This window comes from Asterias amurensis, chromosome 3 (assembly GCF_032118995.1).
Source record: "Asterias amurensis chromosome 3, ASM3211899v1".
In the NCBI taxonomy this organism is placed as follows: Eukaryota; Metazoa; Echinodermata; class Asteroidea; order Forcipulatida; family Asteriidae; genus Asterias; species Asterias amurensis.
In genome coordinates, this window is record NC_092650.1 from 21,005,842 (window position 1) to 21,028,608 (window position 22,767).

Below are 22,767 nucleotides of genomic sequence, written 5' to 3' on the forward strand. Positions count from 1 at the left end.
AATGGATAAATGATTTTGTTTCAAACATTAAGCTGCACACTATAATTCATTTTGCCTTTCAATATAAAAATAGCAATATTGTTGAAACAGAATTTGATGAATTATGTAATAATTTGATTTATATACTTTTACAATCACAACTTATTTTCTTAACACCCCTTCAATTTAAATCATCGACTCTCCCGTCCTAAATCCCGCACACAAAATGAGCGCGGGGTTTTCAAGCAGCTTTGTGTGTCAATTGCAACGTTATTTTTAAGCTCAACTCTTCCATTTTATCGTCTTATTTTCATCTAGAATCGTGTATATTTAACAAAAAAGAGCACAACAGTAGTATGCCAAATTTAAATCAGGAAAATTTGGGGGTAGCATCCCAAAGGAGACTCGTCACAAACGTTAGATTGACGACAATCAACAACCAAAGCCGAACCGGCAAACCAGATGAGAATAAGGCCGCTCATCGCGCCGTTGGCCCCCATGAGCAAAGTCGGCGTGCACTGGTCGACATCAGCTCGGTCCACAGTAACAATGCCATTGAAAACATCAACTTAACACAGCAAAGACCAAAGACGGTAAGCGCATAAATAAAAACCATAAATAAATGTTGAACAATTCAAAAATAATTTGTGTTAATAATGCCATTTGTTCACCATTTATTTGTAAGCTAAAAAAAAAAAAAAGGTAGGCCTAGGCCTACTAAAACTAGAACTACTAGGCTACTTCTAGAAACTAAATAAGGCTCCCACATAGTATCTAGGGAAAAGTTTCGGTATGGCGCCACCACTTTTTCATTCGATATGAAATAATATTATAGGCCTAGTACCTAATTAACCTCGATGAGATATCCCTTTTTGTAAAAAAGAGTGAAAAAGTGGTGGCGCCATACGGAAAGTTATCCGTTTCTAGAAGTAGGCCTAGGCTAGGCGTAACTATTATATTATTAAGTTGAGTCTAAATAAGGAAACCAAAAGCAAGGACCCTGTCCCTGCTCTTGGATAAAACTAACTAACTAAGAAGATCAGAAATTAAGAAGGTCGACATGATGGTCAATGATTCGGAAGAAAGATGCTTAATTTTTATATTTATTTGACTGGTCATGCTGGGTGATCAAGCAAGCTATTGTGTGACTACCAACAATTTATATTATAGATTGTTAAATCTTAGACCCAGTAACTGGGGCGCTGTACCCTGTACTCCTTTTTCGAAATTTTGACATTCTCTGTCGACCGAGAATGTCAAAATTTTGAAAAAGGAGTACAGCCTCTACAGTTCCCCAGTTACTGGGTCTAGTTAAATCTCATTTCTTTTTGTTCCATGCCATGAGTATGAAAACTGTGATATCATGTGGGGTAGCCCCACTTATGTGGCTAAGGCTAGCTGAATCCAGCTACCCTTGGCCACACAAGTTGGGCTACATCTGGGGATGCTTGAATATAGGGATACTCCGGATAGTTGAGGTGTTAGACTAGGAGTAGACTTGACTCTGGAGTAGAGTAGACCCAGTTAGTATTGACTGTGGCGCTGTACTCCTTTCTTCACGAAATTTGTCAGTATCCAGTCGTGCTCGTACGACAAGTTTCGAAAAAAAGGTAGCAAGTTAGCATGATAAGTTTAGTTGTTTTCTCAATTATTTAATAATAGCTCATCCTCTTTTATCTTACAAAAGTACTCTTGAAATCTGTAGTGTTGTTAAAAAATAATGCACTGACCTGTTTTTACTTTCCTTTTAAGATCGTCATTGAGGGCAACATCGGAAGTGGAAAATCGACGCTGCTGAAATATTTTGGTCAAAAGGATGACATTGAGGTGTTTCCAGAACCAGTTCATAAATGGAGGGATAATAAGGGACAGAATATGTTGGTAAATATTGAAGGACTTTCAAGACTTTTGTGATCAAGTTGTCTTTTTTTTGGGGGGGGGGCCTAATCATCCTTATACGCAGCTAAGAGCTGATTTGCGAAGGATGCGGCTACAACGTGTTCGAGAAGCAGGCATACAATGGCACATTTGGCTGCCATCCACATCAACTCATTATGACCAGGGAGCACAGCCAAGATTGAAATGTGTTTTATTTTTCCCGAGGGAGGAAAACTGGATGGTCTGAAACCCTCGTGGCACAGCAGAGAACCAACGCACAACTCCACTCACATATGGCCCTCAACTCACATTTATGGCCCTGGAATCGAACAGGGGTCACCTTGGTGAGAGGCAGGCGCTTTACGCAGAAGCCAACCATTCCACCCAAAAACGCTGTCTGACCATTCACTACTATTACTAGATGTAGAATTCAGTATCATCTTCTACCTGGTTTTAAATTATAGATAAACTGTGCCAGCAGTAGGATTATAGCAATGTCGTGAAAGCATCTGCACCAGGGCTTGAACTTGGGTGATTTAAAACCATAAGACCGCAGGGATTATTCTTTTCTCGAGTTAGGAAAAGTAACCTGTCCTAATTACTTAGGATGGGTTCAATGCCTCCTAGCGTTTAAGGATACGAAACTGAATCGTAAGTCCTAGGATTAATTCTAACTTAGGAAGAGTTTGGTGAAATCAACGGCTGTACCCTTAGAAAACTAAACAATGTTTGCTTTGACATTTGCAGGATCTATTATACCAGGATCCAAGTCGATGGAGTTTTGCCTTTCAGTCATATGTACAGTTCACGATGCTGCAGGTTCACCAAGCACAGCCTAGGCCTACATCTAGAGTCAAGATGATGGAGAGATCAATACACAGTGGCAAATACTGCTTCATTGAAAATCTCTATAAAAGGTATTAAACTTTCACTCCTTTACAATTTACTGGCTCCACTCCATGAGAGTATGATGCCAGGCTGGTTTGGGGCCTGGGGGTATGGGAATTTATTGGAGCAGTTGCTTGAAGTTGTTCAAGCTTTAATAAATCAAATTGGTCTTTGATTTTCTTCCACTCTTGACGCCAAACTTTTTTTTGTTCCACAGTAATAAGTTACAGACACCGGAATACAATGTACTGAGCGAGTGGTTTGATTGGCTGCTAACAACAAAAGATCTTCATGTTGATCATATAGGTAAGGCATCAATCTATGTAGTCGGTACTCGGTAGTTCCAAATACCTTAATTCCTGGCAGACAGTGTCTTGTGAACAACCAGGGGTTGAGTACGCAAAGAGTTAAGACTAGTCTTATCTTAAGTTAGGAAGAGTTACTCATGGTAACTTAGGACTAGCCATACGTTTTGTATACCTCCTAGGACTAGTCCCAAGTTAGGACTAGTCCTAATTCTTTGTGAAATCCACCCCAGGAACTAGTGTACTGCATTAAATGGCTATGAACAAGCTAATGAATAAACACGAAACAACTATAAATACAAAAGAATATGCATACATGAGTCTAGATCTACTTGCAGTGGGTACTGCACAAGATTTAATAGATGTTAAATTTTCATGAGAGATAAATAATGTTAATTTAGGTTTTTGGTTTTTACCCATTTACTCGGTACTTACCCAAATTCTGTGAAAAAAATCACAGATATTACTTGGGTGTTTGATTATATTTCCACGGTTTCTGGTTTTCAGTTATTTTTCTTTGTTTTTAATAGTGTACCTGCGTAGCACCCCAGAGCAATGTCAGAGGCGGATTTGTGAGCGGAGTCGTAAGGAGGAATCCGGAATACCTCTGGAGTATCTCAGAGAACTCCACGAGATGCATGAGGATTGGCTCATCAGGAAGACAAAGTTTCAACTTCCAGCACCAGTACTGGTAAATATTTGATCACAAGTCCACTCCAATACTTTTGAATTTTGTTGCCGTTGCCACCTACTCCTAGGGCTAAAACAAGGTTACCCCTTTTACAGTCCATGTCGATGTAGGCTTGGGTATCATCAATCCAAAGCCTGGCCGGTAGAGCAGAAAGCACTGCCTCCCCAATTTTACGTAGCAAGTGTCACGACTGGAATTCGAACCCATATATATGTTTTCTCAGATATATTATAATAATAACCCCATTTTTTTGTCCTTTTTCAATTAGGTTCTTGATGCGTCAAAGTCACTAGCGGAAATGGAGCACCAATTTAAGTATCTTGAGGATAAACTGGAACTTAATGTATGACACTTGTGTACACACTTAAAACCAAAGGTCTTAAAGGCAGTGGACACTTTTGGTAATTACTCAAATAATTATTAGTATAAAACCTTTCTTGGTGACGAGTAATGGGGAGAGGTTGATGGTATAAAACATTGTGAGAAACGGCTCCCTCTGAAGTGCCATAGTTTTTTGAGAAAGAAGTAATTGTCCACGAATTTGATTTCGAGACCTCAGATTTGGAACTTGAGGTCCCGGTATCAACTTCGTGTGACAAGAGTTATTTTTCTTTCATTATTATCTCGCAACTTCGATGACCAATCAAGCTCAAATTTTCACATGTTTGTTATTTTATGCATATGTTGAGATACCCCAACTGTGAAGGCTAGTCTTTGACAATTACCAACAGTGTGTACTGCCTTTAGGAAAAGATTTATCAACCATACCATGACCAAATACTTACTGTTACCAAGGTTTTAGCCAGGATTTAGTGTGAGGATGTTCAAGTTTCTTGGAAATGAAAAAAAACGGGCGTCCAAATTGTTCACTTACATTATTTACAAATTTACATGTAAATGACAGATAAAACAGGGTGTCCAAATTTGAAACAGTGTGTCTAAAAGACACACAGACTGTGTCTAAAAGACACACAGACACACCTCTGGCTAACACTATTTCTGTGACAAGATACGTTTTTTGAAACACCATTTTTAAAAACAGTTTTTATACCGTTTGTAGATAGTAAATTTATAAAAGGTGACCATTATTGCATGAATGTTTTAACAAGGTTTTTTTTCTGAAGTGTTTAGTCTTATAAATCTCACTCATTCTTAGAAAGAGTTATGTTTATTTCTAAATTGTGTATAAATACCAGTATTATTTTATCTATTATATTCAACATTTTATGTAAATACATATCAGAGGTCGTACAATTGAAGATTTGCTCAATTTGAATGCTTGTGAATTCCCTTTTGTGAGCCAACCAGAACAGTGAATGAATCCTGAAGTCCAGGGCCCGTCATGGCCCTCCTTACCACCAAATTCTGGACTTACATTCACTATTCTCCGCTTGCACGGCAAGCGCCAAATTTCTGCGCTAGATGTGTAAGCATTGAATGCCTAGTAATGTGGAGTACGCAAGTGACTAGCAAAAATTCCCTGCTAACCCGTGAATTACACTTAACATAAGCACAGAATTCCCTGCTTTTGCAAGCGCCTATTCTTTGCCATTTTTAAGCAGAGCCGTGAATTTGGGTCAAGAGCTTGATTGCAATCAAATATTGCAATCAGATATTGCAGTGTTAAAAACGGGTAACTTCCACAGGGCTCGCTTACAGACTTACAGACTACAGACATGCTAGACCAAGTCATGCTTCATAAACAGTGAATGACAGAATACTTTTTTGTACAGTTTTTTTTCATTATCATAGTTTCTTACATCCTCTATAAATTGAATGGAGAACTTCTTGGATGTTGTATAAAACAAATACTCGGGCTCAACATTAAAGGAACACGTTGGCTTGGATCAGCCGAGTTGGTCTTTAAAAAGCCATTGTAACCGTTTGTTATAAAATGCACATGATTCGAGAGGTATTTTAAAAGTAGAACATAATGATCCACAGAAGTATCACTCGAAATTACGTGGTTTTCCTTTTACCTTGTCGACTAGACAACATCGGCCATTTTTGTGCGGATCATTGTATTCTACTTATATCTTTCGTACCATGCATTTTATAACAAACGTTTTTAAACGCTTTTCAAAGACCAACTTGGCTGATCCAAGGCATTGTCTTCCTTTCACACTAAGTTGTAGGCCTTAGGTGATTCAGCAAAAAAGTAGGACATGTTCATTGGGTAAATAGACTGGCCTACGTATACATGTACATATATATATGGTAAATGCTTTTACAGACTTTTTAGGCTTTTTTAAACTAACTTTGCTGAATTTTCCAGAGGGCCAACAATCAGGCTTAATTAAGTAGGAAGAATATCATGCTGCATTTTTAATTTAAACTGATAAATAGAAATATGTTTTTATTTCCATCGATCACTGTAATATTACCCATAAAAATATGAGAACAATCTCCTCTGAATGCTTGTTCCAAAAAGTTGAAATTTGAAACTGTGTTTTTCTTGCGTTGATTCCGGTTTTGTAACAAACTCTCAATGGAGAGTATTTTTGGTACTTATTGAACAAAGGGAAATGTTGCATTTCACTAGGCTTCATTTGACTGCACTGAGTCATAAACAATAATTATGTGTATTCTAAATACATGTACATCATACAAATACTGCTTCAAGTGCTATTGTTTAAACTGAAATTCATATTTCATATTGAAAGTAGGCGGGAAATTTAAACCCATCGAGGGAGTCAAGAGCAAGTGCGAGTGTGCACATAGGTTTAAGGTTAACCATTTGCACTCGAACTAAGATAGGTTGACCATTGGTTGACTACTGTGGCCGATGATTTGGAACCAGCCTCGAGCCCAAGGTTTCTTCACTGCACGTTCCATTCTAACATGTGTAAAGCGCATAGGGGAACCAGTGACACTGTAGCGAAAAGGTGGAAGGTTTTAGTGAGTGTGTCACTGCGCATGTATGTTGCTGGTCAGAAGTCAACCATCGATTGATTTGTGCCCACTGGAATACTCCAATACTTGTGTGTATGTTTAATTGTGTCTGTTTTAAAATTGATAATCTCTTTCTATTTCACCAAAGGCAACACTTGACAATAAAAATAATAATACACAGAAAATGCTTTGGTTGACGAGTTCTTGTTTTATTTTCAAGAATACTCTGATTGCTTTTGATATAAAATTCAAAATTTTAAACCATACAAAAGGTTTAATTTAGAATCAAACTCAACTCCCTTCATCAATTTTGTTAACAAATTCATTAGTAAAATTGGTTGAACAGAATGTAATAACTAACTAAATATTGTTTAATTCAAAAATTGTATCACATTTGAGTAAAACATAAACCTCTACAGTAGATAGTAGGACATTCTTAATGTATATTTACATTATAAAAACAATACAAGGCAGAATATTCTGGTTCTGCTAAAAAACAATGATAAATGTATAAAATCTACGCATGTATGCAATATCTGCACAGCATTTTTTCCTGAGTCTTATTTCTACAGTTTAACTTTGATCTGTACATTTCATTTTTTTGTGGACAAAAGTACAAATACGGATTCACAATGACATTTAGGACAGACTTAAAAATACTAAGTTATGAAAACTTAGGGAAAAGTTTTTAGTAAAATTTTTAACTATGTTTACACTTCAAACACTATGTTTACAATTTGTAAAAGATAAAAAAAATATTTGAGGTACAATACATGAAAGAATTTAAAAAGTTAATGTCACTTAAAGGCACTGGATACTATTGGTAATTACTCCATTGCTCGTTACCAAGTAAGTTTTTATATGCTTACAATTATTATGATCATTGTAAGCATAAAAACTTACTCGGTAACAAGCAATGGCTAGCTGTTGATACATTGTGAGAAACGACTCCCACTGAAGTAACATAGTTTTTGAAGTAATTTCTGTTGAGATAGTGAGCATACTGGTGTTTGACAAAAAAGGAAATAGTGTCTAGTGCCTTTAATAGGGTCACAAATTGGTTTTTGTCAACACAATTAAATGAACAATGAGGCACAGTGTCAGTAAAGACACAATATAAGTCAAATGTGAAATTTTCAGCTAATTACATTGTCAACTTGCTAAGAAAACGGAAAACAAATGTCACAGAACTTCATTAAGTATGACAAACCCATCTATACCCTGCAAGATATGTATGTGTGTATGGTATGGTGTATGCTGGTACTCAGTTATTTTTGCATTGGTTTAACACAGCGACGTGAAGAGTACCAGTTATGTAGTGAGTAGAGTAGAGTAGAATCCTACTCGTACATGTACCGTGGGAAATCTGTTCACATATCTTGCACCAATTGAACTCATCCACATCTAGTGTGGAGAAGCGAGTACCAACCACATCTCTGGCCACAGCATTGACAAATGGACGCCATGGAAATGCAAATCTCCATTCTTGCCTTGAGGTTAGTTTTGGAGACTTAAAATTTGTTGACATACTTTTTATTGATTTCTATTCCAAAGAGGGCACTTCAGACAAAATGATTTTGCAGAATGCTAAACCACCATTCACAGCTTTAAAGCAAGGTTAGTAAGCTTTTCGGATAGATAAAACCCCACAATTCTTTGAGGGTCATAACCAAAGTATGACCCTAAGGGTAGACTTTCCTGGTAAAACCTTGTTAAGACAATGGAAATAAAACTGTACAATTCTAAAATCTCATACCTAAAAACTATTTTGATGAAAATAAACCCCAAAAAATAAACACTACAATTGTAACTTTTCCTCGAGAAATTTGAATTGTTGCTCCATTTCTTTTAATGACTTTGTTGCATCAAGAACCTGTTCGAGGAAGATAAAACAAACAAAACAAACATAACTTTTTTTAGTATGAAACAAATAAAAAGACTAACAGGTCAATCACAATAATACATATTAAATTTTGTTTGCGGAAATATTATTTGCAGTTTGGTAGATTAAATTGTTCGCACTCACAAAATCTGTTTTCTGTTAAGGGGGCATGTTATAATGACACCCACATCAATTGCCTAGTTGCCCCGTGCTTTTGCTGTGGTGCCTTTTTTAAGGCAGGGTTCTAATACAAACCTACATTTTCCCCTTACCAGAGGACAATTGCTGAGCCCCCTTCAAGAGAAAAGTTCAAGACCAAGGCCCAATTTCATACAAAAGTTGCTAAGCACAGCAACACTATGCTTACTAGATTAAGGTCACCAACCAAAATGCCATGTCACGTGTACAATTAACACTTGAAAGTTATGCAATTTTGCTAATCAAAGAGTTGATCGTAATAAATTTGAATGACAAGCGTCACACGTGGAACACGTTTAAAATTTCAGAATGTTTTTTTTTGCGACGAACAGCATGCACGCACACAAAGTTTAGAATGTAATTTTTGCACTGTCCGTTGACAGTGACACTCACAATACGCAGTGTGCAATAAAAAAAACTGGAAGTAGGTTATAGGTTTTTATTTTACCACCCTCCAGTTCGAGCATCTGATTGGTGGATTAGCGCGTGATGGAAGATAATAATATTCGATATTCGAGCCCTATAAAGAGTCAAAAGTAGACATGCTGAAGTGCTGAAATTAAATGAACCTACAGCCGGTTCAGGCGAGCGCTCCAGAGTCGCGCCGAACCAAATAGATTAGGAGTGACTCTGGGTCGACCCAATTAAGTTTTGGATTTATACAGGCAATCTTAACATAACATTTACACTAGGTGCGGCTCTTGACAAGATCGACGTCTGAAACCAAGGCGCTCCAGAGTCGTTCCGACTGACTGCAACAGTTGATCTTTCATGTACATTGTACTTAATTCACAATTTGGTTCAGCGCGACTCTGGAGCGCCTGTCTGAAACAGGTGTTAGTGAAGAAACAGTTCACTTACTATTACTGGTGCTGGAAGCTCAAACTTTGTCTTCCTGATGAGCCAATCCTCATGCATCTCATGGAGTTCTCTGAGATACTCCAGAGGTATTCCGGACTCCTCTTTACGACTCCGCTCACAAATCCGCCTCTCACATTGCTCTGGGGTGCTACGAAGGTATACTGAGAATAAAAAATAAACCAAAGGAAAAAAACATAACTGACAGAAGTTATATAGAGTAATGTGCTGCTGATTAAAAGACACTATTGGTAATTGTTAAAGACCAGTTCTTCATTTGGTGTATCTCAACATTATGCAAAAAAAACCAAAAAACTTCATGGTTTATTAAAAACATTCAATCTAGCCACCAATTCTTTATCACTTACTTTTCATAGTTACACGTTCTTAAAAAAGATAAGTAAGTTTAATGAGAAATACACAAAAAAATTGTCTTTTTGAGGGAGGGGACAATCAACCTTTATTTATTTTTATATTATAAATATTCTGAAAAGTTCCCTCAAAAGGGGCGAGTTTTTTTGAAGATTTTTAAATACAAGTAGGGCTACAGTGTACAGACAAGTAAAACCGACTTTCTCTTTAAGTACGTGCTAATCCTCCAATCAGATTGGCAGAATGGAGTGGTGATAAAAACCTATATTGCACGGCTAATATCACTACCTGCGTCTTGTGTGTTTTATGTCATGCGTCAAGTTTGCTCGAAGATAAACACATTATCACACGCACACTCGTAAAAATAAGGAAAAGTATAGCGCGTTAGCCTTGTTGGATATGGAACGCAGAAGTGCCATATTTTTCCAGATTCCACTTGCGCTTTTGTGATAACTTAGAACACATTGATGCCTTACCTATATGATCTACATGGAGGTCTTTTGTTGTTAGCAGCCAATCAAACCACTCGCTCAGTACATTGTACTCTGGGGTCTGTAGCTTGTTACTGTGGAACGAAACAAGAGATCAACAAGCTAGTTAACAATCAACTATTTAAGCAACCAATCAATCAGTAAAGCGTAAAAATACCTTTACGGACAACGAATTGTCAATGCACAATAAGCATATAGTAGTGGCAGACCCGATCGACCGGTAGGGGGTGCCAGCACAACTCCCCTTTGAAGCACTGCTGGTCGCCCGTGCAGGCCGATTGGTAAATCTGCTCGTAAGAGAGGATGTTCTCTAGTTTAGGTTTCTGCTTCGTTTAATTTCATGACTTGTTGAATATAAATAAAGCTGCACAAAAAAGGGTAGAAAGCCATATATCCTTGTGTCATTTAAAGCTGTGTACAATGCAACCCCCGGTCAACGCTACAATAAAACATAAATACCGTGCTACAGTGAAAAGTGCTCCATGAATTTTGTTTCCGCCATTGTATTTTATTGTGGCATTACATGGCCTTTACTGAATGTTGAAGTGCATTGAGCATCACTGAGTGACGGATGAGTGCTTTATAAAAAGTCATGATCATGGGGTGTCATGGCTGAATGGTAAAGAGTGTTAAACTCAAGTTCTGGTGGCTAAATTATCAGGGTGTGGGTTCGAATCCCGGTCATGCCATTTGTGTCTATGCGCAAGACACTCTCCTGTAACCGATTCTCTTCATACCCAGGGGGATAAATAACTACCTTTGAGGGAAGAGATCTGGGGCGGATTGCACCAAGCGGTCTTAAGCCGGTCTATGCGCTATAGCCGGCTAACTTGAAACACGCTTAGACAGTCTTTAATTATAGACCGATTGCAATAGCGTGGACTATAATTATAGCCAGTCTTAAATCTTAAGCCTGCTCTGAGCTGGCTATAATCGGTCTTTGTTTTGGTTTTTAAAGATGTGCTGCATTTGTTAGTTGTAGATGATTTGATACAAAGAGCTCTACGATGAGATTGTGTTTTAGAAATAGATTACACCCATTATAGGCATTATGATGATGATACTAAGTGTCATATGTTCCCAACAGTAAAAATTATACAACTCAGAGATTGGATATCCGATGATTCAAACCAAAGCAATAAGAACAATGCCATACCGCCAGTGCCTGCAGAAGTGCTTATGGGACGATGGTTCGTATTGCATTACTTTTCGCCGACTTATCTAAGACCGTCTTATTGCAACAGGCTTTATGACTGACTAAGCTAAGACCGTCTAAGGCAGATAGCCTGCTATAACTGACTGGTCTTAGACCGCTGACTAAGACCGTTTTATTGCAATCCGCCCCAGGCCTGGAATTACATGCAGGTCATGGAGGCCATGTCCTCCTTTGCCCCCTGGTATTGGCCTTGGTGCCCCTTCAACAGTTTTTCATTGACATTAAGATTTTCCAATGGAAGTGCCCTTTGCAAAATGAAAATGGCCTTGCCCTTTTGAAGATGAAATTGCAGGCCTGAGAGATAGTTGGGGGCACCAAGGCATTGAGGCCTGCAGGCTCCAGGCCTACCTACTTTAAATTTTCACTTTGGTCAAGTAAGGAGCCTTGTTTGGGAGTGTTTACCCTGAGAAGTAACCTTGTCACTTTGCTACTCTCAAGCTAATAGGAAAGAGGGAATGAAGAGTCAGTAGTTACCTTTGGTAGAGCGTTTCAATGAAGCAGTATTTGCCACTGTGTAAAGATCTTTCCATCATTTTGACTCGGCAGTTGGGCTGCGCTTGATGAACCTGTAGCAGAGTGAACTGCGCATAGGACTCAAACGCAAAACTCCAGCGACTTGGATCTTGGTAAAATAAATCCTGAAAAAATGGGAAGAAAACAATTAAAGGATATTTATATTCATTCAGTTGAACCTGGCTTGTCAAAGTGAAATTTGGTATTCGGTTTACCACTGGCCAACTATCTGAAATAAACTAGACAATCAAATATTTGTTTCCCCAGTACTTACGTGCTTACTAATTCGCGGTTACGGTTAGGAAAAGCTATATTCGCCATTAACCGGATATTCAAATCATTTGCCCAGGCCTACCTTCCAAATGATGAGGGATAAACACCTCTGGCGTGAGTCGTGACGTTGTGCATGGAATCTCTGTTGCGACCGCTAAACGATGTTGATGATTTAAGTAGGCTCAAATCAAAGTGCTCAAAATTAATGGCTTCAGATACCATATGATTTTTTACTGGTTAATAAATACCAAAATTTACACTTTTATTGAAAACCTTTGAAAGAAAACTGCAAGTGTTAGGCCGATTTAAACATTTTGAAAATGTGCGGTGGCAGAAACAGATGAAATTCTTCTAGTGGTGTTGGGGAATCCTGAGTGCCGGACGGTTTTCCCAACACGGACCAATGTGGGCAGAACCCTGACGTGATCATGAAGGCCTACACAAATCAAGTTACAAAAAATGGATTTGAGATCAAAACAATGAATGAATATTTCAAAGAACAATTTTAAAAAATAATGTCCTTACCAGCATGTTTTCTCCCCTGTTATCTCTCCATTTTTCCACAGGCTCCGGAAAGACTTCAAAATCGTCAATCTGACCAAAATACTTCAGCAGTGTTGACTTCCCGCTGCCAATATTTCCTTCAATTACAATCTATGAACACAGATTTACATTATGTTAGACTTTGTAATAAAAAAGAAGAAGCTAAATTTGGAAAAGAATCGAGTAGGCCTACTTTAAATCTCTACTTACTTCTTTTTATTTAAATTAAAAAAGACTTAATTTATGTTTTCCTGTTTACTTTTTATTCAGGTGCAAACAATTCATTTCTTAAAAATGAAAACCTAGGCCCCTCACCGACTCATCATTCGATATGAAACAAAATAGAAGTACAATGTATCCAAATTAACCTCAATTTGTGAAAAAAAATTCCAAAGCAAAATGGAGGAAAATTCGGAAAATACTTTGTTTTTTTTAGGCCCTACTCTTATTTTTTTTTCCGTTGAAAGTAGTACTTTAACTTTGCTTACCGTCTTAGGTCTCTGCGAAGTACTTTCATGACTGTTGCTATTTCCGATGACCACATTACCGAGTTTGGAGCTGATATCACCAAGTGGTGTGCGGTGTTGTTGCTGTTGCTTTGTGGACGAAGCCGCCAGACGCGACGAGCGGATATGCCCACTCTTCTCTTCTGCTGGTTGCTGCTGTAAACCGCGCAGGTTTTGGTTCACGGTGTCGTCAGTTTTGTCTTGATTTCCCCCCAACATTGTCACGATTTTCTTACGATAGCAAGCACGAATTTATTCTGAGTTCCAACTGGTTTAAATGTGTAACGTAAAGTAGGTTTTTAACGTTGAGTTTTTTATGAACATTCACGTTACTTACGTTACGTGTGGTGTGACAACAAACCTTTTTCACATCGATGCAATTTTGGAAAAACCGCGCGCTCTCTGATCAAGCTGCTGTTGTTGGTTGAGGTTGATGGAACAAACGACTCTAAAATAGGGGTAATTTTAAAGCTCTACAAGATATGCGTACTTGATTTTACAGATTCTGAGCAATCTAACCAATTAAAATTCAATACCTTTATACATTAAATGCTCAATAATTGACTTTGTGGCAAAGAGTATTTTTTGTTTCAGTATTAAATACTATTTATTTAATTCTTTCGCCCACATCCACATACACGCAAAAAATGGTAGCGCTGAAACAAGAATACCGTGCGCCCGTAGACGGACAGGTTACTACCCCCTCTACCGGCCGGATAAGTTTTGACTTATTCCTTGTACTCCTTCTATTTAGTAGTCTTCTTGTTTCTTCAGTGGTTTAAAACACAGCTTGGACTTGAGTATTGTAGTACAAATATGTCCTTGAAGTCAACAAGTTTTCTTTTAGAGTTTCAAAGTTATGCGTTATCTAAACTTGAAAGTAATATTATTATGAAAATTGGAGGAAATTTTAACCAAGGAAGGAAATAGGTCCACTCTTAATCATACACTTTCTTGATGCTATGTCAGATTTTTGGCCTCAAACATTAAAAAATTGATTTCTTTTGAGTGAATGGTATTTCAAAGAATATCACCCGCTCTAACGAAAAAAAAGGTTTAACTTTTACTTTTAATGGTCAGGAACATGACAAAAATTTAAAATGTTTCTTATAAAACACATAATTGGTCACGTGATATGTCGGGATCCCAACAAAAACTAATTTTGAGCACTTTATTTCACTGCTACTAATAATTAGCAGACTTTTTCAAGTAGTGGCTCAGATAAAAGCTTGTAACTTTCCTCGACCCCATCAAAATACCTATTGAATTTTAAATCAACATTTTTGGGTGAAATCGGCCAAAAATCTGACATAGCATCTTTAAGAATTTTGGGTTTGTTATTTCCTTCAAGTGTAATTATTAATAAAGACACTGAACACTATTGGTAATTGTCAAAGAACAGTCTTCTTACTTGCCGCTTCTCGACATATATGCATAAAATAACAAACCTGTGAAAATTTGAGCTCAATCGGTCGTCGAAGTTGCAAGATAATAATTACAGAAAAAACACTCGTCACAGGAAGTTGTGTGCGTTTAGATGCTTGATCGCAAATTCTAAATCCGAGGTCTCAAAATCAAGTTCGTGTAAAATTACTTCTTTCTCAAAAACTACTTCAGAGGGAACCGTTTCTCACAATGTTTTATACTACCAACCTCTCCCCATTACTTCTTACCAAGTGAGGTTTTACTAATAAATATTTTGAGTAATTATACCAACATGTCCACTGCCAAATACTCTCACACACAAAATAAAGGAAATACTAGCCGACTTTTTATTTGTGCTATTAATAGCCAAAATATATTTATTCTAATTGATCAATGGCTTCAACCAATTCCAATAAGACATTCAACAGACAGTGCATGGTCCTATTTCATAAAGCTGCTTAAAGGGTGGCTGCAGTGTTTTTTTTATAATTTAAACTATTAAACATGACTTTTTAAACCTGAAATATTTTTAAATTATTTTTTATTAAATGCGCAAGTATTTTAAAAATGGTTTACCCACCCCGCCCCTTAAAGGGGCATAAACGTGACGTCATGTCGGGAACTCGAGCCGTCAGGCCCCTTGGCTGTGTGCATATAGAGACGTGTGCACTGTGTGGCCTGGTACCTAGGCGCGTGTAGTTAGGAACCAGACTCTTTTTGCCGACGATATGTTTGAATTCCCGACATGACGTCGATGGTAGGGGGGCGGTAACAATCCACAAAAGGGGGCATGACTTATTCGCTAATTACGCAAGTGAGATATGTCGAGGAAAAAACAAAACACATTTTATTGAGGTTCAATACATATATCAGAAATAAATTACAGCAAAATTAACTGTTTTATTTTAATTCACTGCAGCATCCCTTTAAGCACAAAAAGTAGCTAATCACAAAAAAGATATGCTTATACCAGAATAAGGTTTTACCAGCCAAACTGCTATGTCACATGTACAATATGTGACTGTTGCTCATATCTGCTAAGCAGTACATTCTTGAGCAGTATTTTATGCTTTTGAAAGCAGCTCTATGAAATTGGGCCCTCACAAGCCTATAATAGTCCCCTTATAATGACATCAATGAAGAGCTATCATATGCATAAGTGTGCAAGTTTCTATTGTTCAATATCAAAGCATGGCTGCCAATGCAAAAGGGTCAATTGGAACACTTGGAACCGTTTAAGTAGGCAGCTTTGAGCAAGTTGGGGTGGCGACTTAACTTGACTAGACCGACTAGACCCAACATTAACCAACATTAACCATGGTTATTAACCATAACCAACATAGACCCAACATTAACCATAGAACACCCTTAAATAAATATTTGTTAATAAACCATTGAATGAATAAAATGAATGAATAAACAATTCTGAATGGATGTGTATGGCACAATGGTACCAGGGTTTGCTCATCTGGAGGTTGCTATGCAAAAGTTTACCCTGAAGTTTTGATATAAGCCACATTGGAATGTCATGTCAGTGGCGCATGTCTGTTACTGCTGACAACGCATTTTGTCTATCTCCCGTAACTTTTCCTTACAATGCCCGCTGGTATTGTCAAAAAGTTATTGGAGATAGACAAAATGCGTTGTCAGCAGTAACAGACATGCGCAGCCGACATTCCGTAGTGGCTTATAGCAATTAGCAACAGTCTCTATAGTCTGAGGAATTAAAATGTTGGCGGCATGTGACTAGCAAGTCATTGTGCCAGACATTATTAAAATCCAACCCCTAAATGGCTTATTCAACACAACAAGAATTCCATATAGAGAACACAGCCAACCATGGAAGTATTTGACAACATTTAACACTTTCACGTAATTGGTATAAAAATATACTTCATAAATATTTGGAAGGTGCTGATTTATGTATACAATTGATTGTTTTAGTTCAGAGAAGATAAACAGGGCACCTAGAGCCAAGTACATTGAATTGCAATATTTAAAACTGTTAAAAGCAACGGCACTATTCCTATTTAATCTGTTTTTTGTTATTTTTGTTAGAATTTTCTCTGTAATAGCGCCCTGAGCACTTTTGTGGATTTGTGCGTTCTATAAGACCTCGTTATTATCATTATTATTATTATTATTATTATTATTATTATTATTAGCTGTTTCGTAGCGAAGCGCAGCGAAACAGCTCTTGTTTTTGTTAAAGTTTTTTTTATTATTAGCTGTTTCGTAGCGCAGCGCAGCGAAACAGCTCTTGTTTTTGTTAAAGTTTTTTTTATTATTATTATTTTTTTATTTTTTATTTGTCATCTTCAGAAAAATTTCATATAAGTGCTGATTTGCAAAGTTCCCAAAGAGCAATTGCAATGAAATTTTCAGGGATGAAAGGTATTGGTGTAATGATCATTGCAAAACAAGGATGTCATTATGACACAATCAGAAGTCACGTGACGTCATCTTAAAGGTGTTGTATTTTAAATGTTTGATAAATAGTGATAAACTAGGTCTTCGTTTTGTTTCGTGTGCGTGACCTCACATGACCTCTACTTCCGGTCGAAACCGGAAGTGGCCCTCTAATTCAAAATTGGCAAAAGATATGAAGTTGATTTTAATGATGTTAGTGCCTGGCAAGGGTGGGCAGTTCAAAAAAAATACCAATGACGTCACAAAATGCAACAGCGCCCTCTAGCGGCAGGTTGAAAACTCGTCAAAATGAACTTTTTGAAGATGTGTGTGGTGAAGTGTTTTGTAATCACTTCAAATTTTACACACATGTTAACTGTCAGGCAGCCATCATATGTGTGAAGTTTCAGATCAATGACGTCATTGGGGGTCACGTGACGCGGCCTTAAAGGTGCACTTTTTGAACTAATATAACTCCCGAAGTAATTATGCGATTATGTTGAAACTTGGTAGGTTGTTGGATATTGACAAGTTCTTGTGAATTGTGAAACGACGTCATGATGACGTCATCACATTATTTTTTATGATTTTTTAAATTTTTGCACCTTTAAGTCATAAATTGCTATCTGAACTTGGTATAATCCAAATTATTTTTTTTATTAGGCTGGACTGTCATAACTGCTTTGATGCAAAGAGAATTTCAAATTAAGAGAGAAATTTTGAACATTTTATTAACGAAACAGCTCTGCATTTGTGCACAAATGCAATCATGTCTAGTTATTACTATTTTTTTTTTATTTGTCATCTTCAGAAAAATTTCATATAAGTGCTGATTTGCAATGTTCCCAAAAAGAAATTGCAATGAAATTTTCAGGGATGAAAGGTATTGGTGCAATGATCATTGCGAAACAAGGATGTCATTATGACATAATCAGAAGTCACGTGACGTCATCTTAAAGGTGTTGTATTTTAAATGTTTGAAAACTTATAACAAATCAGCCACAAGAGACCGTAGGTTTCTGTTTGCGGGATTGGGGAGGGATAAATAAGGTCTTCATTTTGTTTCGTGTGCGTGACCTCACATGACCTCTACTTCCGGTCGAAACCGGAAGTGGCCCTCTAATTCAAAATTGGAAAAAGAAATGAAGTTGCTTTTAACGATGTTAGTGCGTGGCAAGGGTGGGCAGTTCAAAAAAAAATACCAATGACGTCACAAAATGCAACAGCGCCCTCTAGCGGCAGGTTGAAAACTCGTCAAAATGAACTTTTTGAAGATGTGTGTGGTGAAGTTTTTTGTAATCACTTCAAATTTTACACACATGTTAACTGTCAGGCAGCCAACATATGTGTGAAGTTTCAGATCAATGACGTCATTGGGGGTCACGTGACGCGGCCTTAAAGGTGCACTTTTTGAACTAATATAACTCCCGAAGTAATTATGCGATTATGTTGAAACTTGGTAGGTTGTTGGATATTGACAAGTTCTTGTGAATTGTGAAACGACGTCATGATGACGTCATCACATTATTTTTTATGATTTTTTAAATTTTTGCACCTTTAAGTCATAAATTGCTATCTGAACTTGGTATAATCCAAATTATTTTTTTTATTAGGCTGGACTGTCATAACTGCTTTGATGCAAAGAGAATTTCAAATTAAGAGAGAAATTTTGAACATTTTATTAACGAAACAGCTCTGCATTTGTGCACAAATGCAATCATGTCTAGTTATTACTATTTTTTTTTTTAATTTGTCATCTTCAGAAAAATTTCATATAAGTGCTGATTTGCAATGTTCCCAAAAAGAAATTGCAATGAAATTTTCAGGGATGAAAGGTATTGGTGCAATGATCATTGCGAAACAAGGATGTCATTATGACATAATCAGAAGTCACGTGACGTCATCTTAAAGGTGTTGTATTTTAAATGTTTGAAAATTTATAACAAATCAGCCACAAGAGACCGTAGGTTTCTGTTTGCGGGATTGGGGAGGGATAAATAAGGTCTTCATTTTGTTTCGTGTGCGTGACCTCACATGACCTCTACTTCCGGTCGAAACCGGAAGTGGCCCTCTAATTCAAAATTGGAAAAAGATATGAAGTTGCTTTTAACGATGTTAGTGCGTGGCAAGGGTGGGCAGTTCAAAAAAAATACCAATGACGTCACAAAATGCAACGGCGCCCTCTAGCGGCAGGTTGAAAACTCGTCAAAATGGACTTTTTGAAGATGTGTGTGGTGAAGTTTTTTGTAATCACTTCAAATTTTACACACACGTTAACTGTCAGGCAGCCATCATATGTGTGAAGTTTCAGATCAATGAGGTCATTGGGGGTCACGTGACGCGGCCTTAAAGGTGCACTTTTTGAACTAATATAACTCTCTAAGTAATTATGCGATTATGTTGAAACTTGGTAGGTTGTTAGATATCGGCAAGCTCTCATGAATTGTGAAATGACGTCATAGTGACGTCATCACACGATATTTTATGATTTTTTCAATTTTTGCACCTTTAACGAATAAATTGCTATCAGAACATGGTATAATCCAATTTTTTTTTTTTTTAATAGCCTGGATTAGTCATAACTGCTTTAAAAAAAGAATAAATTTCAAATTCAGTTGACAAAATTTAAATTGTTATTAACGAAACAGCTCTGCATTTGTGCACAAATGCAATCATGTCTAGTTATTATTATTATTATTAAAAAAGCAAATCCAATTTAAAAAATTTCATTTGTTTAATGCCCAGTATGTTTTTGATAAAGCATCCCAGTTTTCCTTTGGGTTTTGGAATCTTTCGATCATTTTATTCCTCTGGAATCGTAGATGTATACATAATAAAACTAACATGTACATGTATGTGCAAATTTCTTTCCAAAAAGTGGTCACGTTTCATGAGATGCCCAAAACCAACTTAAAGGAACATGTTGCCTTGGATTGGTCTAGTTGGTCTTTGAAAAATGTTCTGTAATCGTTTGTTATAAAATCGGTATGGTTAGAAAGATATTGTAAAAGTAGAATACAATGTTCTACACAAATATGCCTTGAAATTGCATGGTTTTGGTTTACCTCATCGACAAATACGGTCGGCCATTTATGGGAGTCGAAAATTTGACTCCTATAAATGGCTGCCCGTGTTAGTTCGTGACGTAAAATGAAAACCGTGCAATTTCGAGTGAAACTTGTGTGGACCATCATATTCTCCTTTTAAAACATCTTTCTAACCATATGCATTTCATAACAAACGGTTTCAAACGCTTTTCATAGACCAACTCGTCCGATCCAAGGCAACGTGTTCCTTTAAGAGCAAACACGTTCATGCAGGAAGATCAATCCCTAATAGGAAAACACAATCTGAGAAAGGATCACAGTAACCCTTCTCAGATTCAAATTTTGGGACATAAAAACTGGTATCTTTTTACATGACTACATTACTTTGAAGTGAAATGTTTCTCAAAATGCTTTTACACCAATCAGAAACTGCTGTAGGCTTTTAACCAAAAGTTGTTTTGTGAGTGATTACAAAGCTCATCTTTACTTTGAATCATATGAGAACAAACTCAGGACTTAATAGATGTTAAATTTGCATCGGGATAAAAGAATATTAATTTATTGGTTTTTACCCATATACACCGATGTATGTAGCACTGTATACTCAGTACTTTCCCGAGTCCGGTGAAAAAAATCACAGGCATTTTACTCGGGTGGGATTCGAACCCACGACCTTTGCAATTCTAGAGCAGTGTCATACCAACTCAGGACTTCCTAACAATATTGTATTTATGCTTAAGCAGCAAATATAGCTTTATAATTTGCTGCTCAAAAAAATGATAAGCGGGAAGTGGCGTGCTTTATGGGGGGTTAGTAACCTTATTCTTGTGAGCATCATTTTGTCGTACTAAAGCTGATTATTGCAGCTCTATGATATTGGGCCTAGTTTTTAATAGGACACTTTACACATACTGTACAATGTTTAAAAACAACTGTGAACAAAAATAATAAAACATTTAAAAAGGAACTGTTTAAAATATGTATATGGAGCTCCGGAAGTGCCATCCTAGTTGCGGTAAAACTGAGACAGAATTTTCACAATCTGAGATGATTTATCTCGGGATCATATGACAAAATTGTTTACTTGTGTTCTCGACTAGGAAGTCGGCTCATCCCATGATGATGCAACTGAAAGCACACAACTTTGTGTGACAAGGGTGTTTTTTCTTTCATTACAATCGCACAACATGGACGACCAATTGAGCTCAAATTTTCACAGGTTTGTTATTTTATGCATAATGTTGAGATACACCAAGTGAGAAGACTGGTCTTTGAAAATTACCGATAGTGTCTTTAATGCAGCATAATATTTTTTTCTCCCTTTGGTGATTAAATGGTGATTGCTTTACTTCATTCAAGAGAATTTTGAAGGCTCGGAGGTTTTGAGAAAATCCTGGTACCAGGAAAAAAATCTTTGGAAATCACACACCTCATAAAAAAACTGGCGCGGTACGAATAACAAACAATATTACATGGTATATTGGCTGATAACCTAACCTCTTTCACATGAGCGATGTTATTGGTAAATACCTGAGAAAACATTTTGGGTGTTCCTGAAATAAATTCACGGTTTGAAAAATAGGTTCACTTAAAAATCAACTTTAAAAAAAGGGATTAAAATGTGCTGTTAAGAATATAGGAGAAAAAAAAACTTAAAAAATAAAAAAAAAATCAAGATTAAGCAGTCATAATCTCAACACTTACACAGATTTTCAGGACATAAATACATCACTAAAATTTGAATGACCAAGCCTGAGCAGCAGATACCTAACCCTAGGTTTGGAAAAAGCCCAATACAACTTGTAATTTTCTTTGTAATGAGGCCAGAGGATAAAAATAGTCGGACCTCTTCCTTTACAAGAATGTATAATCTGAAATGCTGTACCACACAGGGAACGTGACATAGGTTATAGTGGCAGCAGGCTGAGCTGAGGAAACTGCCTGGATTCAGTGTACTAAACAGAGCTGAAACGCCAACTACATGTATTGCTATTACCCCTTTCACACCAGAGAAATTTACCAAGGGTCCATTGCTAAACTGTCGCGTGGTTGCAAAATCTCTTGCAAAAGCTTGTCAAACATTGCTACATTTTACAACCATGCTATTCTTAAGCAATGGACCCCAGTTAAATTGCTGTCGTGTGAATAGCACTTATTATAACCAGGTATCCCCGAGACTGAGCGGTTCGACCTATTACTAGTTCTCCGATGTCTTGGTCGTAGAAGACTTACATAGATAACTTTGTTCTGGATTTCTTCACTGGAGTTAAGTGGCTGCTGTCTAAACCTGGCTTGAATGGCGTCAACTCCGGGTCCAACACGTTCCCCGCCTGCAATGACATCCAGATAAATATTATGTTAGGGGCCATTCATAATAGTCAATGTTTTTTCCCGAAATTGT

General features: G+C 37.1%; 3 protein-coding genes across 6 annotated transcripts in view; 1 reads left to right on the forward strand and 2 right to left on the reverse strand.

Annotated features, from left to right (window-relative positions):
* Positions 1-204: 204 nt before the first annotated feature.
* On the forward strand, positions 205-8,416 carry LOC139935211 (thymidine kinase 2, mitochondrial-like). The gene is made up of 6 exons (XM_071929698.1): positions 205-572; positions 1,732-1,860; positions 2,605-2,774; positions 2,963-3,051; positions 3,581-3,741; positions 4,010-8,416. The coding sequence occupies exons 1-6, from the start codon at positions 336-338 to the stop codon at positions 4,088-4,090; spliced, it is 867 nt and encodes a 288-aa protein (XP_071785799.1). The 5' UTR covers positions 205-335; the 3' UTR covers positions 4,091-8,416.
* LOC139935212 (thymidine kinase 2, mitochondrial-like) lies at positions 6,819-13,871 on the reverse strand. Its single transcript, XM_071929699.1, has 6 exons — positions 13,468-13,871; positions 12,962-13,090; positions 12,125-12,288; positions 10,420-10,508; positions 9,575-9,735; positions 6,819-8,506 (listed from the first exon to the last, which is right to left on the reverse strand). The coding sequence occupies exons 1-6, from the start codon at positions 13,702-13,704 to the stop codon at positions 8,432-8,434; spliced, it is 855 nt and encodes a 284-aa protein (XP_071785800.1). The 5' UTR covers positions 13,705-13,871; the 3' UTR covers positions 6,819-8,431.
* Positions 13,872-19,709: 5,838 nt separating this feature from the next.
* The window catches only part of LOC139935213 (deoxynucleoside triphosphate triphosphohydrolase SAMHD1-like), a 30,562-nt gene continuing 27,504 nt past the window's right edge, over positions 19,710-22,767 (reverse strand). For 3 of the 4 annotated variants that reach the window (XM_071929700.1, XM_071929701.1, XM_071929703.1), the window contains exon 16: positions 19,711-22,696. In XM_071929700.1, coding sequence (XP_071785801.1) covers positions 22,595-22,696 — 102 coding nt within the window. In that variant the 3' untranslated portion in view covers positions 19,711-22,594. Of the gene's footprint in view, positions 22,697-22,767 lie in introns of all 4 variants that reach the window. The other variant, XM_071929704.1, reaches the window with a different exon arrangement.

Coding starts and splice junctions, on each gene's coding strand:
- LOC139935212 (XM_071929699.1), bottom strand. CDS start 13,704: ATGTTGGGGGGAAATCAAGACAAAACTGACGACACCGTGAACCAAAAC. Junction 13,091..13,467: donor CTTCGCAGAGACCTAAGACG/GTAAGCAAAGTT, acceptor CTGTGTTCATAG/ATTGTAATTGAAGGAAATAT. Junction 10,509..12,124: donor ATTGAAACGCTCTACCAAAG/GTAACTACTGAC, acceptor TTCGTTCCACAG/TAACAAGCTACAGACCCCAG.
- LOC139935211 (XM_071929698.1), top strand. CDS start 336: ATGCCAAATTTAAATCAGGAAAATTTGGGGGTAGCATCCCAAAGGAGA. Junction 573..1,731: donor CACAGCAAAGACCAAAGACG/GTAAGCGCATAA, acceptor TTTCCTTTTAAG/ATCGTCATTGAGGGCAACAT. Junction 3,052..3,580: donor TCTTCATGTTGATCATATAG/GTAAGGCATCAA, acceptor TGTTTTTAATAG/TGTACCTGCGTAGCACCCCA.